The sequence below is a fragment of the Ambystoma mexicanum genome, chromosome 2q (assembly GCF_040938575.1).
Source record: "Ambystoma mexicanum isolate Mex_15411 chromosome 2q, UKY_AmexF1_1, whole genome shotgun sequence".
NCBI lineage: Eukaryota > Metazoa > Chordata > Amphibia > Caudata > Ambystomatidae > Ambystoma > Ambystoma mexicanum.
In genome coordinates this window covers 1,179,189,685-1,179,204,155 of record NC_090924.1, presented here as the reverse complement: position 1 = coordinate 1,179,204,155, position 14,471 = coordinate 1,179,189,685, and the positions used below count along the sequence as shown (strand labels likewise).

The 14,471-nt window shown below is 43.4% G+C and overlaps 1 protein-coding gene across 2 annotated transcripts in view; it reads right to left on the bottom strand.

Moving 5' to 3' along the window:
* CACNB2 (calcium voltage-gated channel auxiliary subunit beta 2) overlaps window positions 1–9,280 on the bottom strand; it is a 1,556,216-nt gene extending 1,546,936 nt beyond the window's left edge. Inside the window, exon 1 of one of the 2 annotated variants that reach the window (XM_069648579.1) lies at window positions 8,893–9,280. In XM_069648579.1, coding sequence (XP_069504680.1) covers window positions 8,893–8,973 — 81 coding nt within the window. In that variant the 5' untranslated portion in view covers window positions 8,974–9,280. The remainder of the gene's footprint in view (window positions 1–8,892) is intronic. The other variant, XM_069648581.1, reaches the window with a different exon arrangement.
* Between the last annotated feature and the right edge of the window lie 5,191 nt (window positions 9,281–14,471).

The following is a 14,471-nucleotide window of genomic DNA, read 5'->3' as shown; positions in this document are numbered from 1 at the left end:
TTCCTCACCTTTCCCCAGAAACTGAATTTCTCTACAGCTCTGGTCCTCCGAAGGCTGGACTACTGCAACATCCTCTTCCTCAATCTTCGTTCATCCTCCCTTCGCCCACTTCAACTAATCCAAAATAGGACTGCAAGACTTATCCTTAGCCTCAATCACAGGGACCGAATCTCTCCAGCCTAAAATCTCTCCACTGGCTCCTGGTTGCTGCTAGGATCAAGATCAAGACCCACTGCATCATCCACAAGGCTTTCTGTGGCCTGGGACCCAGCTCCATCCAATTCTCTCCTCCTAAATACCTCCCTGCTAGAGCCCTTTGGCCTTCTAGCTCCAACTCTCTGCAGATCAGACGCTTCTCTAAGTAGAGAGTGGGGATAGATCTCTCTCCTCCACAGGAGACTACCACTGGAATGGTCCCCCTGCCCCTCTCAGGCTTTAGCCAGATCTCCTTAAGTTCCAGAAACTCTTTGAGACACTCCTTTTCTCTTCTTCCTTCCCTCTCTCCCTCCCCTGCTAACTCCCCTGTCTGCTGCAATGACTGTCTGCCTAGTTCCCTCTGAGTTCTGCAGGGCAACAGGCACCCCCACCCAGTCCACCCCCTCCTGGGCCCTCACCCCATGCAGCCCATGCTATTCCCTGGCACTTTCCCACGTGGCCCCCCTTAGCACCCGCCTAGCCCTGTGGCCCCCTGCCCCACCTTCACCTCCCCTTCACTTGCACTCTCTCCTCTTTACCCTTCACTTCCCTTCCCACCCCAGCACTTCACTTTTTGCTCAAGTGGCACTCCCTCCCCCTCGCACTTCTTGTTACTGCACTTGCACAATCTGAATGTCACAAGGCCTAGAAGGACAGTTATTGTTATCTTCACCCTCGTCCCCCCTGCTTTTTTTGTCTTGTGGCGCCTTGAAACACCATTTGTTGCATAGGCGCCTTACAAATATCCAATAAATAAATAAATTAAATTACATATACTCACCTCACACATACATCCAGAATACAGAATACTAGCTAATGATAACCAACTCCTGCCAGCTTGAATTACTGTTAAAACTCAGACAACACCCTAAATCCAGACGGTTGACTTTTGACCTGTAGATTTTAAACATCTTACTTAGGTACAGCTGAGAGGAGTCATATCCAGCTATTTTATGAAAAACTTCAAAATACACAAGGAGGATATTTTACATCCTATGTTATTCTTAAATTGCCCAAGCAGATACACATTGAGTGAATCAAGAGTCAGTGGCGAATGCACATGTATTACACAATAGATCCATGGCACAAGATACAGAGTACAAAGTCAACGTACCACAGGAAACAGGGGCATATTTGGGTGAAAATGAAGTAGGGGAAATGAGTCCACAGACGATACAGAGATATTGGCTGACTTACAAACTCGAGAAACTGTTGTAGAAAACAGAATTACAAAAGATTACAGAATTAGAAATCAGATATTCAACCTGAGCAACCTTACAACCTTGCATTCTGTGGGCTTACCAAGAATAATAAACCACACGCTCCTAAGCATGGGTAAGTAACATGTTTAATTAGGGGATATGAATTCACTACAAGCCTAACAGGACTTTCCGATGATACATCCAATCTACTCAAGATAGATCCTATGTTAGAAAAGATGGATGGCATAATAAATAAACCACTCAAAGATAACACTGGTCAGGGTGGCATAAGGACAGAAGTTTATAAATAACTCTTAGTTTAAAAAACTCCCCTGCTGTACTCTGTAATACAAGAGATTATGCATCCCCTCTTTTTTCAGCAATTCGGCGGGATACATTTATTTCAGTGTTTATGAAAATAAAGAACCATATGAGCTTACTTATTACCACCTGGTTTTACTTAAGCAATACATCCCAGGGTATGGGGAATTAATGACCATTTAATGGCCTGGGGCCTGACTTTTAACATGGGACCTAGCACTGGTCACCATCTGACCAGTAATGTCCCTGTACAGAACTAAATGGCGGCCATGGACACAGGCAGAAGCGAATTACACCTAGTCCCTTCTCTCTTTCAATGTGGTCATTGGCGCAGAGAGAAAGTGGCGGGACAATAGGATTGGCAGAGAGGACGTGAAAGGGGCGAGGAAGCTGCAGGTAGTGAGAGCTGGGAGAGGATGGTGCAAGCATTGATTGCTAGGGGTTGGGAAGTCACGAGGAGGGATGAAGGGAGTGCAGGGCAATTGAAGGCTTTCAAACCGGTAGAGAAGATGTCAGCCTCCCTCTGCTCAGCAGGCTTACAAACTTTCAGATTTCTTTGTTGCGCCATTATGTCACCTCACTGTTGCTAATACTGAATGTGCATAGTGATACACTCACTAACATCTTAGGCAAGAGGTTACAAACTGCCATCTCAAGTCTAGTCTCTCGGTTTCAGCTTGACTTTGAACCCAGACAAAATACCACATAGCACACACATATGTACAGCTCTACAGACATTGTGGCTGCATAAAAAACGAATTTTCTAACTCTACTACTTGATGCTTAGTAGGCGTTTGATCACGCCTCGTGTCGTTTTCTGTGGCTACTCCTATCATGCCTAGTATTCAAGTATTCAGTATTAAATACATACCATGTATCAAGTCTCTGTAGGATGGTCCTACAGCCATTATTTGTGTGAATGTGAATATTGCAAATGAGTTTAGAAAAAAGTCAGGATATAGGCTATAGGTGTGTAAAACAGCTATTTTGAAACCGCCTTTGCCTGCCAATCTCCAGCAAGTTCTTCTCAAGTGACCTTTTTTCAGATAGAACATAAAATAGAAATAGGTTTGCACTGAAATGCAAAACACTACTGTTTTTAACAGATGTTTTATATAACAAAAATGCAAAATTAAGTATATCTTTATTGTGAATAGTCAATTTGGTGAAAATGTATATTCTGCTTCCCTAGCTATATCTTGTTTGTCCCCTTTGAATATGAATTGCCAAATCTTTTTTCTAACAACAATCTTTTTTACTGATTATATCTACCAGGGAAAACAAGAGGAGAGCCTCACAAATGATTTAGATACTGATAAAAAAGAGAGCAAATGGTTGCAGAATTAAAATGTAACTACCTTACAGGCATTATAAAGTTTCTAACAGATAAAGTCCAGCTTCTGAATTCACGTTAATAATCCATAATGAAGCAGAACACATTTGATACTTGCCCAAACACTGGGATTTAAAGAAGTTTGGAAACCACTCTTCCTATGGACATTTATTTCAACCTGCTGGAGTGCCAGACCTAGGCAACTTAAGGCATAGACACATAGGTCATTTGACAACATGGCCTGAAAATGTCAATTCCCAAAGGCTCTTTCAATATCTCGAAATCTGGAATTATGTACAATCCATTTAAAACGCCAACGATTTTTTGACAGCACAGTATTATTTTTTTGCTATTTTCTTCAAGTGATGCCTTGGACGAAAAAAGAACAGAAATAGGCAAACACAGTTCCTGCACCAACTACACAAGACAGCATAACTAGATCCATTACTAGTACGAGTATCATGACATTTTAAGACAATCCATGTGAAGTAATGGAGGTCCAGGAATCCAGGTACGTTTCAAATATAAGTATTTATTTATTTGCAGGCCCTGCTGTCCAGGATCAATCTGCCACTGAACAAACACACAGCCTTATATACACCGTGCCTTGGCACCCTTGCAGGTTTCAGGTTACCCAGGTAACCTTAACACATGTTGTTTTGACACTGTCCCCCTGATGGCCGGGACGTAGCACATAGGGAATTGGGCTGGGGGTAGGGGGGTGCTGTGGGACTGTGCAGGCAGTGCAGGTGGAAGAATTTAAATGGGTGTTACTGGGCACGGCAAGACTGGAGGCACGGCCCAGGATAGAGGCCACAAGTCAGAAAGATGGTGGACAGACTAAGGAGGCCAGCATGGAATGTGAGCCTTCACCTCTGATGATACCCACGTTCAGCAGCTGCTGATTGACCAGCCCCACACACCCTGTGCTAATATTAGAAGGAATACCTTTTTTTTAAACAAATAACTTATGTATTTATGTATTTTACAGTTAACATACAAGTGAACTTTTAATACACTTCCAATCCACAATTGTGCTTACATCAAGAATAGGTTTCAGTGAAAGTTACTAAAGAAAACCTATCAAAAATGAATAACACTTAAAAGTACCTCACTTTGTTTCCAAAATGTCATCAGATGATAAATACACGCATGGTAATTTCCAGCCATAAGCATTCCCCAAATTCCATTGTCATTATGATGTTCACATTTGCCCCAGGACAGTAAATAACTTCTCGTGGCAACTCTCAAAGCAGAACAAATGACCAAATTAATGTTATGTGGTCTCAACATGGTTTTAACCAAATAGACTACACAGTCTATCTTCCTTTGGGGTTCCAAGAAACTCTCCTAAATGCTCAAGAGTCTGTACTCCATTAAATGTAACTCTTAGGTAAGTCCAAATATAGCGGTTGCATAGAAAATGTTCAGCATTCTCTGGCACACCTGCCCGCCCAAGTACATACCTTACATATAGTTTGGCAGGTGATCTTCTTGTAAGTGCCGCTAAGTTTTGCTCCATGCTGTGTGCATATACTATTTACTGTTTCCTGTTCTTAAACCCTAAATACGGTAACTTCAAAACATCATAAGAGACCTAATAGTCCAAAGCCTAGTGCCGCAAGCAATTTTATAAACAAAACTGGATTTCATAAAAACGTCCTTGGTCATTAAGACGTCCCTCAGGGACCACTGCAAAGTCCCAGTGGATGCCTTCATTATTTTCCAATACATACATGAACAACAGTGTTAGATTTTGGCAGTAATGGACATGATATTAAATTCCAACTCTGCCCGTGTGGTCCTGCCCAAGCGCAAGAGCCTCTGCAGAATACATCTGTCAAGCAGTTCCAATTTTAGGATCATCTTTAGTCCCCAGATTTCAACCCCATCTAGCATCATCAGCAGGATCTTAATTTGATACAGCTTAATAACAGAGCCCACCGAATATCCTCCTGCTTGGTATGACGAGGACTTGATAGTACCCGCCACCTGTGCAGTCTTGAGTTGAATCTGTTGCTGGTGTAATTTACCATCCAGTTTTGGGTCGAGGGTCACTCTCAGATATTTAGAAGACCTCACTGCCTCTATGGAGTCTCCATTCAGTGTCCAACTCCACATCCTGTGCCCCTTAGTGATTGTTTTTGGGGGAGAACACCATAATCTTGGTCTTGCTAGCATTGATCTTCAGTGAGTTGTGCACCGCATATTCATATTGCCAGTCCTAAAGAGATTGCAACCCCCTAGTTGTTAAGTCCAGCAAGGCCAAGTCGTCGGCATAAGCAAGCCGCTGTATACTTTTTTTAAAAGGGCAGAAGGATGCAAAATTACAGGGAAGGTGGAAAAGTCATCGGACTAAAATGAGAGAAACAAGAGGCCTCTGTTCCATCATATGGTAAAGAAATAAATGCAAGGTTATATGGTGGAGACGGTTAATTACAGTACAGAAAAGGGAAAAGGAGAGCAGCAAATGGAAAATTTCTTTATAAAAAAATCTAGTAAAAATGGACCAATAATATAGATATTTCCAAACTTCTTGAATGCAAAGTCATGGCAATTCAAAGTATACAATCATGTATTTTTCTCAATATTAATTTTAAAGATTCAATTTTCAAACAGTGTTTCAAACTCAAAATGTACAAAATGATCACCTCTAATCCGGAGTTTATAGTGTACTAGGAGAAACTTGTGACCTTATGGAGGAAACGTGTACATGATTTGTGTTAGCAGAGCACCTGCTAAGGGGGAAGGTAAGTTGACATTCAGCACACATGTACCACACTAGCGCAATGCATACCACATGAGTGCTTGTGCATATCATATGTGCTACTTAAATGTCACACAACTTTGTAAATCATGTGATATATGTCACACGTGGTGTGTGTCTGCGTGTGTCTGACTATTGTGCTTTCATGTGAATTTGAGGACGGGCTGCCTTGCATGAACGTATCCTGTTGAGGAGCACAAGTCTTCTGTGCTGATCAAGCATCGTCATGATTGCATCAATCAGAACATCACACAAGGTCCAACATGAGCAATGCCTGTAATGTAGTAACTATGTCACCTTCCTAAAAAGACATACTATGTGCCCGGACTGTGCATAGGAAACAATGATGGCATCAGGGTCACACTACAAGCCAGAAGATAATGATCATCTGAGGCATTTGAATTATATTTCATCCAATTGAAACGTTGCTTTATTTTCGCTAAATAAGGGAGGCCGAGCACTAGATCGGAAGCGCATGAGCTGATGAGGCTCAAGAGACATTATAAATTAATAGAGCTATGGAGCAGATGTAGCATCGTAAATCAAAGGTGGGGACCACTTCAATGAAAGACATTGATGCAGAAAATGAAGACTAATTAACATTATCCAGTGATTTAAAAAAAAAATCAAAGCACAGAAAAGTATAATGTTCTACACGAATGATTTTTAGAAATAAACATAAAATGGGATGTGATCTGAAAAGGTCAATACTGCATTAAAACAACTCGCACTACCCCAGATAGCCGGGACTGAGGCTCAGTGGACTAATGCATCGTCTACAGGGAGCTCTGCTTTCAGTCAAGGCCAAAGGTTCGATGCGTGGCAGGTTGACTCAGCTGGTCATTCTTCCGAGGTCAATAAAATGAGTACCATTGAGTTGGGTAACAGTTTATTATGGATCTAGAAGCACCAAGATACCCCTATGGTGGTGAATATGCGCTCTACACATACACATTTTTATAGATTCAGTCACTCAGTCGATTTGATTGACAAAAGGGGACTCACTCCACAAAGGGTGCCAATGCTCGTGGTGGTGGTACGTGGTAAATAGTAACTGTGGTGGACTACTGCCCATTGCAGAAACACCTCCTAAAGCTGGACTAAATAAATATCTTCTCTCTGGGACTACTGCGCATTTGCCGCCAAAATGCATTACCCAGAGCAATCCCCACCACAGATACAGGAAGTCTTACAATGGCCATCATCACCACCAGAAATAAAATCAGCTGTGAGCTGGTCCTCAAAACTGCATTGCATTTACCAGATGCCGCAAGTATGTCTGTGGCGATATCCTCTCGTTTTATGGGCAGACCTTCCCGGGTTTGCTGGTGGTAGCATAGTTGTGTAGTGCTGCCAATTTTTCAACTGTGGAAAAAATGGAAACACCAAAAGCCATGAGGCTGCAGCAGCATTTACCACCAGTGGTGTGCAATATTGAAATGCTGATACCTCCACACTATGATCCCCAGGGGAGTTGCAATGCCATGGAGGGGTGATTTACCACCAGTGGCATTTACCACCGGTGGTGCAATACTGAAATACTGACACCTCCACACTATGATCCCCCAGGTGAGATGCAATGCCATGGAGGGGTGATTTACCACCAGTGGCATGTACCACTGGTGGTGTGCAATACTGATACCTCCGCTATGATCCCCCAGGTGAGTTGCAATGCCATGCAGGGGTGATTTACCACCAGTGGCATGTACCACTGGTGGTGTGCAATACTGATACCTCCGCTATGATCCCCCAGGTGAGTTGCAATACCATGGAGGGGTGATTACCACCTGTGTTGTGCAATACTGAAATATTGATACCTCCAATATGATCCCCCAGGTGAGTTGCAATGCCATGGAGGGGTGATTTCCCACCAGTGGCATTTCTTTCAGAATTAACCCTAAGATATGTGTGTGGTAATGCTGCCAAATTGCCAATATGCATTTTCAGATGTGGCAGCAATGTGTACGTGCTTCTATACAACAAATATTGTTCAGGGTGCTCTGTTCGTGGTGTTCATTCTAGCGCCTACTGTTGCGAGTGCGCGCTCCGCCTGCACATGGCAATCATATTAAACAGTGAATTGCACATACTACACTTCACCATTAGATGCATGTGGAAGCACTTGACCGGATGTGACAAAAAGGATAGACGCCAATGCGCTCAAAGGCCGACTATTCTTTATAAACACAAGCTGAAGTGCACTGGCACTGTGTGAGCGTTAGCACAGGTAAACACCTCGTTATAAAAACAAAGCCTGAACTCCGGAGATGCCTCCTCCCTGAACCCGTTTGAACGGCGTTAAACGCCAAGGAGAAGCCGGCGCTGTGAAGTAGCGCGTCCTCGCAGCCGATTTCCAGGAACCGGCCGAGGCACTTGTCTGCTGTGCGGCGCTCGGAGCTGGAAGCACGTTATCTGCAGCCGAAAGCCCAGCCGTTTACATCAGCCCATGTAAGGCTTGACGTCTGAAATCCCCATTCCCATAAAACTTTTAAAGAAGGCACGGGGAACGGTGCATGTGCGGGAAAACAAAAGGCTGGGAAAGCCGGCGGCGAGGCCTTGGAGTCCCTGACAGCTCCGATCTGCTTTCAATCAAAGCAAGTTATACTTCGCGGCTATTTCACGCGGAACCATCCATTTTGCTACTGTTGTTCCACGCCTTGCACTCCCGCTTCATGGTTTACTGTAGTGTCTCGTGTGAAAAGGATAGATCCAGGGGTGGCCCCATGCTAAATTACCACTTGTCGACAAGTGCCGTGTAGTGCAACAAAGCATGCGTTGTAGCCAAGTGCTAGGGTAGCAACTGCTGACCAGAAACCCCCAAATGACTGCACCTTTTGACTAAAACTCGGGTGTTTTTCTACGCTTCACCCTAACAAACAAAAAAACGTTTGACACCACTACCACCGAGCCACTGGTTATATCAACGAGCAACTTCAGATCTTAATGTCAGACACTGTTACCAAGGAAATACGGCGCCAGAAACCAAGACATCCCATCAAAAGCAGGCTGTAAACCCAGGCAAGATCGGGCAGCATGAAGAAACAGAGAGAGAATAACGCGTTCACCGGCGGTACCTGGGAGACGGGGTTGTCCAGCACGTCCATCTGTATATCCTGGGGAGTGGAGGGCGTCTTGGACATGTTGCTGTGGACCATTTGATAAATGGACAGGAGGGCGGCAGCTGGAGGAGGGAAAGGCCGTGTGGTGGCTCCAGCTCTGGAGATGCGAGCCCTCTTCCGCGCTTTCCTTCCTTTCACCCTCGCCCAGGCTGCGCACTCCTCATGCTGGAGGCTGGAGTCCTGCCGCTGCCCTCGCTTCAGCAGGAGCACGGGAGGAGGGTGGGGAGGGGTGGGGTGGGGGACCGAGCCGTGCACGCCGAGATTCCTGAGTCCTGAGAGGCTGTCACTGCTGCTACATCTATGTGTTTAAACAGAGCACGGCTGCGCCCAACGTTTCGGCGGAGCCACCGATAGAAGCGGCGCGGGTAGGTTGACTGGCTGCCTTTATTCTTTGGGCACGTGACGTGCGTTTGGAGCAATGTGGCAATTTCTGTGCGCACGCTGGAAGTTGCTCTACCAGTGGGGCAGCAGAGATAGCAACAGGGACGAGGAACTCTTTAATACCTGAAAAGCTGACAGCTAAACACTCTGACCCCGCAAAGGCTGCCTGGAAAACTACGTATAAAGACAAGCATTGTCAAAGCTAACGGGTGTTGGCTGTCATATGTCAAGTGCAGATTCAAATACCCCAATGGGAACCCTATGCCTGGAATAGTTACAATAGTATTGGAAATAACTCACCTGCACCAGTGCTGCCATCATATGCCATGTGCAGCCCCAGATTCCCCTAGTTAATGTTAAAGGGTCTTGTACCATGTTTGTTGCCACTTGTGTGGTCACTTGGTGCTCTGGAGGATGAGCGGTGCAAGGAGAGTTGTGGGTTTGTTAGTGGGATTGAGCGGGAGAACAGCAAGAGAGCTGTGGTATGCTGTTGGCAGCTTCAGTTCGGAGAAACCGGTTACGGAGCGTAGGTGAGTTTTTTTCGTTTTGTAGCCGTCATGTGGTGTTGAGGTGTGATTGTGTATGGTTTGTTTTCATGTAGGGTGTTGTGAAGTGCGTACAGTTTGTGGTGCTGCAGAGACATGGTTGTGTTTAGTCAAGAGGTTGAGAGTGACCATGCAGAGGAGTGCGTTTTTAGTACAGTTGGTTAGTGGCAATACATTTCTTGCAATGACTTGAAAAACGGAGTGGAAATCACCCCGTAGCACCCGGTGCTCACTGATTGCCTCCCGCCTGGAGGCTAAATCCAATACTTAAAGATGTTTTTAATAATTAAATTAGTTAATTAAATCTTGTGAATACGTATGGTCATTTAGCTTGATTGGTTCAAAGATGCGACTTAAGCCATTTCAGTTTTCTAAGCTTTACTTAGATAATTGTGTTTGAGTCACACAATTCATTAGGCGTTTTCCCAATTCCTCTACAGAACATCACAGCTCATGCCAATGCATTTCGGTGACTCGCACCATCTTCAGGGTTACATCTCAACATAAAGGATTGCAACAACATATATAAATAAGTTATAAATGGTAAATATACATACCAGCAAGAAGTTAAGTTTCATCGCATAAAAGGAAAAAAGGAAATATGCAACGTCAACGTTAGCGACCTCATTAGTGCAAAAAGTCATAGGCTGCAGTTCGTGTCTAATGCACTTGTACATTCTGTCATGCGCATGTAAGAGGATTCAATTCAGCACTACAGCCAAGTCAACGCCTAGTCTAGAATACTGAATGAAAACCCTTATTGATATATCTTTATGTCCAGTTCATGCGTTCTGGATGACTACCCCTATATAACACCCCTCCCTTGGAATCCCCCTGACCCCACTGAGCCAAGAAGTAGTTCTGTTTTGCAAATTAAAAGGTTTATTTGAGAAGTAAAGCAATATATATCTATCACACTTTATAATAAATTAATAATTGAATATCACACTTAATCTGATATGATAAAGATTAACAACGGAGAATCTGGCACCAACACGCTTCTCTATAATCAATAAGGAGTTGACATGAAATGGATAAGGTAGCACACAGGTGAATAGGAACAAAAGAAGAAGGTGGTACAGAATGCTTTATGTAAGCTCAGGTGGATGCAATATTCAATGAATGCAGTACAGAAAATACTCAATATGATTTCAACCAAACAATGTAATCACTTTTCTCTGGCAATTCACCCCCCCCTTTTATGCAATGCAAGGAAATGGAAGGAAAAGCACACAGTTCTCAGAAATGCAATAAAATGTGATTCAGTTCACCCCAGCAAGCTTAGACAACAGAAGTTTAAAACACAACCCAAAATGCTTCTATATGTGCTGGCAATGGAGTGAAAAATATGCTAAAATGCTTTTAATTCCCTGTAGAGGTTCAGGGTGAGTGGTATCTAGTTAATATTAGTCCAGGCTCACACTAGCAATGATTCAGGGATGATTAGCAGGTTAAACGAATTTCTGGCAAATGGAAGGCAAGCAGCTTCTGTTTTCACACGTGGAGAAATTTGCAAATCGCGGCAAAATTCGCGAATGCGTGTTCCGCGATTGCGGTAAAACTATAACGGGTAGGAATGCGGTTCTAGGTTCGTAGGAAAGCCACGATTCTGGCTTTCTCTAGCAAGTCTCTAGCACAAACGGTTGCGGAGATATGAGCGATTAAATAAAGACAAGTGCAGCTTGCAACTAGAAAATGACAAGTGACAGCTTTACAAATGACAGGTGACAGTTAGGAGACAGTTCTACTTAGATTAAAATAGGATTGAATTATATTATTTTAACTAGGAGATTGGTTCTGCACAGTTTTTTAGGTACTCACACTATATTCTTGAGTGAAATGGGCCTCGCCATGGATCTGGTCAGGTTTTAAACTGGACTCTGGTCTCTGCACTTCACAGTGATCTGGGTCAGCTCTCTCTGGTTCTGAAGATTGAGGGATTTAAAGTCTGGATCTTTCTGCACAGCTTTCTCTGGAGATTGATGGAGGTAAGGTATGGATTTTCCCGGCAGAGCTTCCAGCTGCAAATGGATTTGAAGCCCCTATCTGTCCTGTCTATCTGCTTTTATGTGTTTAGAATGTGGGTGTGTTCTAGCATCACTGACCCTACCTCTCTCTCAGCTTCTAATTGGTCAAACTTCCATTTCTCATTTGATTGGGGGAGCTAAGTTGTGTCAGAGTGATGTCATTTTACAGCCTTGCAGAGAGGACACTCCCCAGTCAAATTGCACACATTCTATATTTGATAACAAAAGACATATTTGCACAGGTAAACATTGGTTTAAAATTACATGCACACATCACATATCACAGGAGGTATCTCCTGTTCAAACTCTGCTCTTCCTGGGAGCTTGCATTCAGAAATGGCAATATTTTGCACTTTTTAACTGGTTTGCAATTCCGGACATTACCCCAAATTTACACACATGTGCGCAAGGAGTATGGACATTAATTGATGAAGTGTCAGATTTTTCACATGCACACATTTTGAGTAATATCCTCTTTTCCGCTAAAACCCCCTGAACATGCCACCGGTTCTAAAAACCTCTTAAAATGTGGGCAGAAAAATCACAAGAATTATGGTGTCATTTATACAATTTTCACATGTCCGCTCTATGAGTTATTCATCTTTTTAGAGTTATGTTCTGGCCCCAAAGGGGTGTGGTTTACCCTCAGCACAAGGTTGAATTTCTGGTTTTTCCAGTTCTGCCAAGCCAGCTTGCTCTCACAGGCAGTGCTCCTCCCCTTTCCTTCGGGAGGAAGCCACTTTTTATGACCATTTACGACTCCCGCCAATAAAACATTTGCCTGAGTCAAGACAGGGCTTTGTTCAATTTCCTGCAGAGCCCAGGTAATTCAATCAGGGAAGTGTCATATCCCTTTTGGTGTGAGCAGCAAAAGGGCAGCTAGGCCTGGGAACACAGCTGTGACTCAAGTTTCACTCCTGATGGGGGTAGTTGCCAGGCAGAATTCAGTTCCTTAAGCCAGGTTTCAGATAAAATGTCACTTTTTGTTTCCCAGTTTAAGTCAAGACAATTTTTTTACATATGCAGCTAGAATGCTGATTCTAAGTTCAAAACTATGACATTTAAACAATTGCAACCTATGTGACACTCAAAGTAGGTCACTCATTTCTCTTAAACCTTGAGATTTTTAATGTCTTTCAGTCCAAATTTACTTAAACTGTTGAAATCCCCAGCTCAGCCAGTCTTGTTATAAACCTTCAAGTCACTTCAGAATATAACTTTACATTGGATCCACCTCTCAGTAAGTCTTTCTTTGGCCTGTTTTGGGTTCATTTATTCAGTTTTGCAAAAAGTAAAATCTGGTGTTGTTTTAAAACGCCGGCTTTTGGATAGTGGTGAGTACTGGTACTGCACCCCTTTTTGGGATTTAAGAAAATGAATTCCCAACAGTTATGGGTTTGCTTTTGGCAATCAGCATTGCCATTCCCAATGGTTTCAGACTACTGTGTGGGTAGTCCAATGGTGGTTTTAGGCAGTGTCCTTCTGTGCCCATAACATCGGCAAAAATGAGTGGCAGCCTATTCTTCCTGCATTTCCCTGTACATTTTCTGGGAAACTCTGGCCATCATGATGTTTTCATGTCAGTACTGCACAGTTTTGAGGTTGGGCTCGGATGCATGGGTAAATACATCCCACACGCATACTCCGTTACCTTAGCTGACTCAGATACATGTGAACGCCTCATATGTATGGATACTTCAATGCAGTGTCTCTGTCAGAAGAGAGATGTAATAAGCTTACTAACTAATTTGGAAACCATACGAGTGGAATGCCGTGACTCGGCAAAGCTTCTTACCTTGACGCAGCTCTCAAACAGACTGCTTGTAGAACAGGCTGCCGCTGCGCGTGCCATTACGTGGCTTAATAACCACGTAACCAATGAGCTAACGGACCGCCCGACATCCATGATTGGACAGAACGGGCGTGCCTCCGGTCCCACCTCCACCGTCAGCGTAGGTGCGGGATAGTAGATCTCCTTGGAAACCACTCATAACACCGTACCAATGTGCGGTGCGAAAAAGATGTTTACGCTATACACTAATATTAGAGTTCTGAATCTTTAACTATATAACTGCCGACAACTATGTGGGAAAAGAGCAAACAAATTCTAAAATAAATGTCAACTTCTACGGTGCTCACTTCACTGTCCACCTGATAACAGGTCGAGAGGACTCAATTGCTGTCAGTCCGTATGTGTAGAGGAAGGAAGCCGCAAACTTAAAAGCGTTGAGGTTCCATACCACCTCACATATTATTGTGTGTAGCTATAGTCTTGCTCTATGGCTATCGTGTATCAAACATTATGGGGTTGGTCCTCAAAATAATGAACGATACATTATCGGAGATAGCTGAAGGACTGATTGAATAAATGGGTCCTTGTTGCATTCTTTACATATTTATATATTTATAGGTGCATTGTCGGAAATGACTGCTGGACTAATCAAATCAATATATGGGTCCTTGTTGCATTCTTTACATATTTGGAATAATCTATATATCTAGAATCATTTACTTATTTTTTCAACCGCTGTGCTTACAGCACCCATCTTACCAAAAGGGCAAAGACATTACGTTCTAAAAT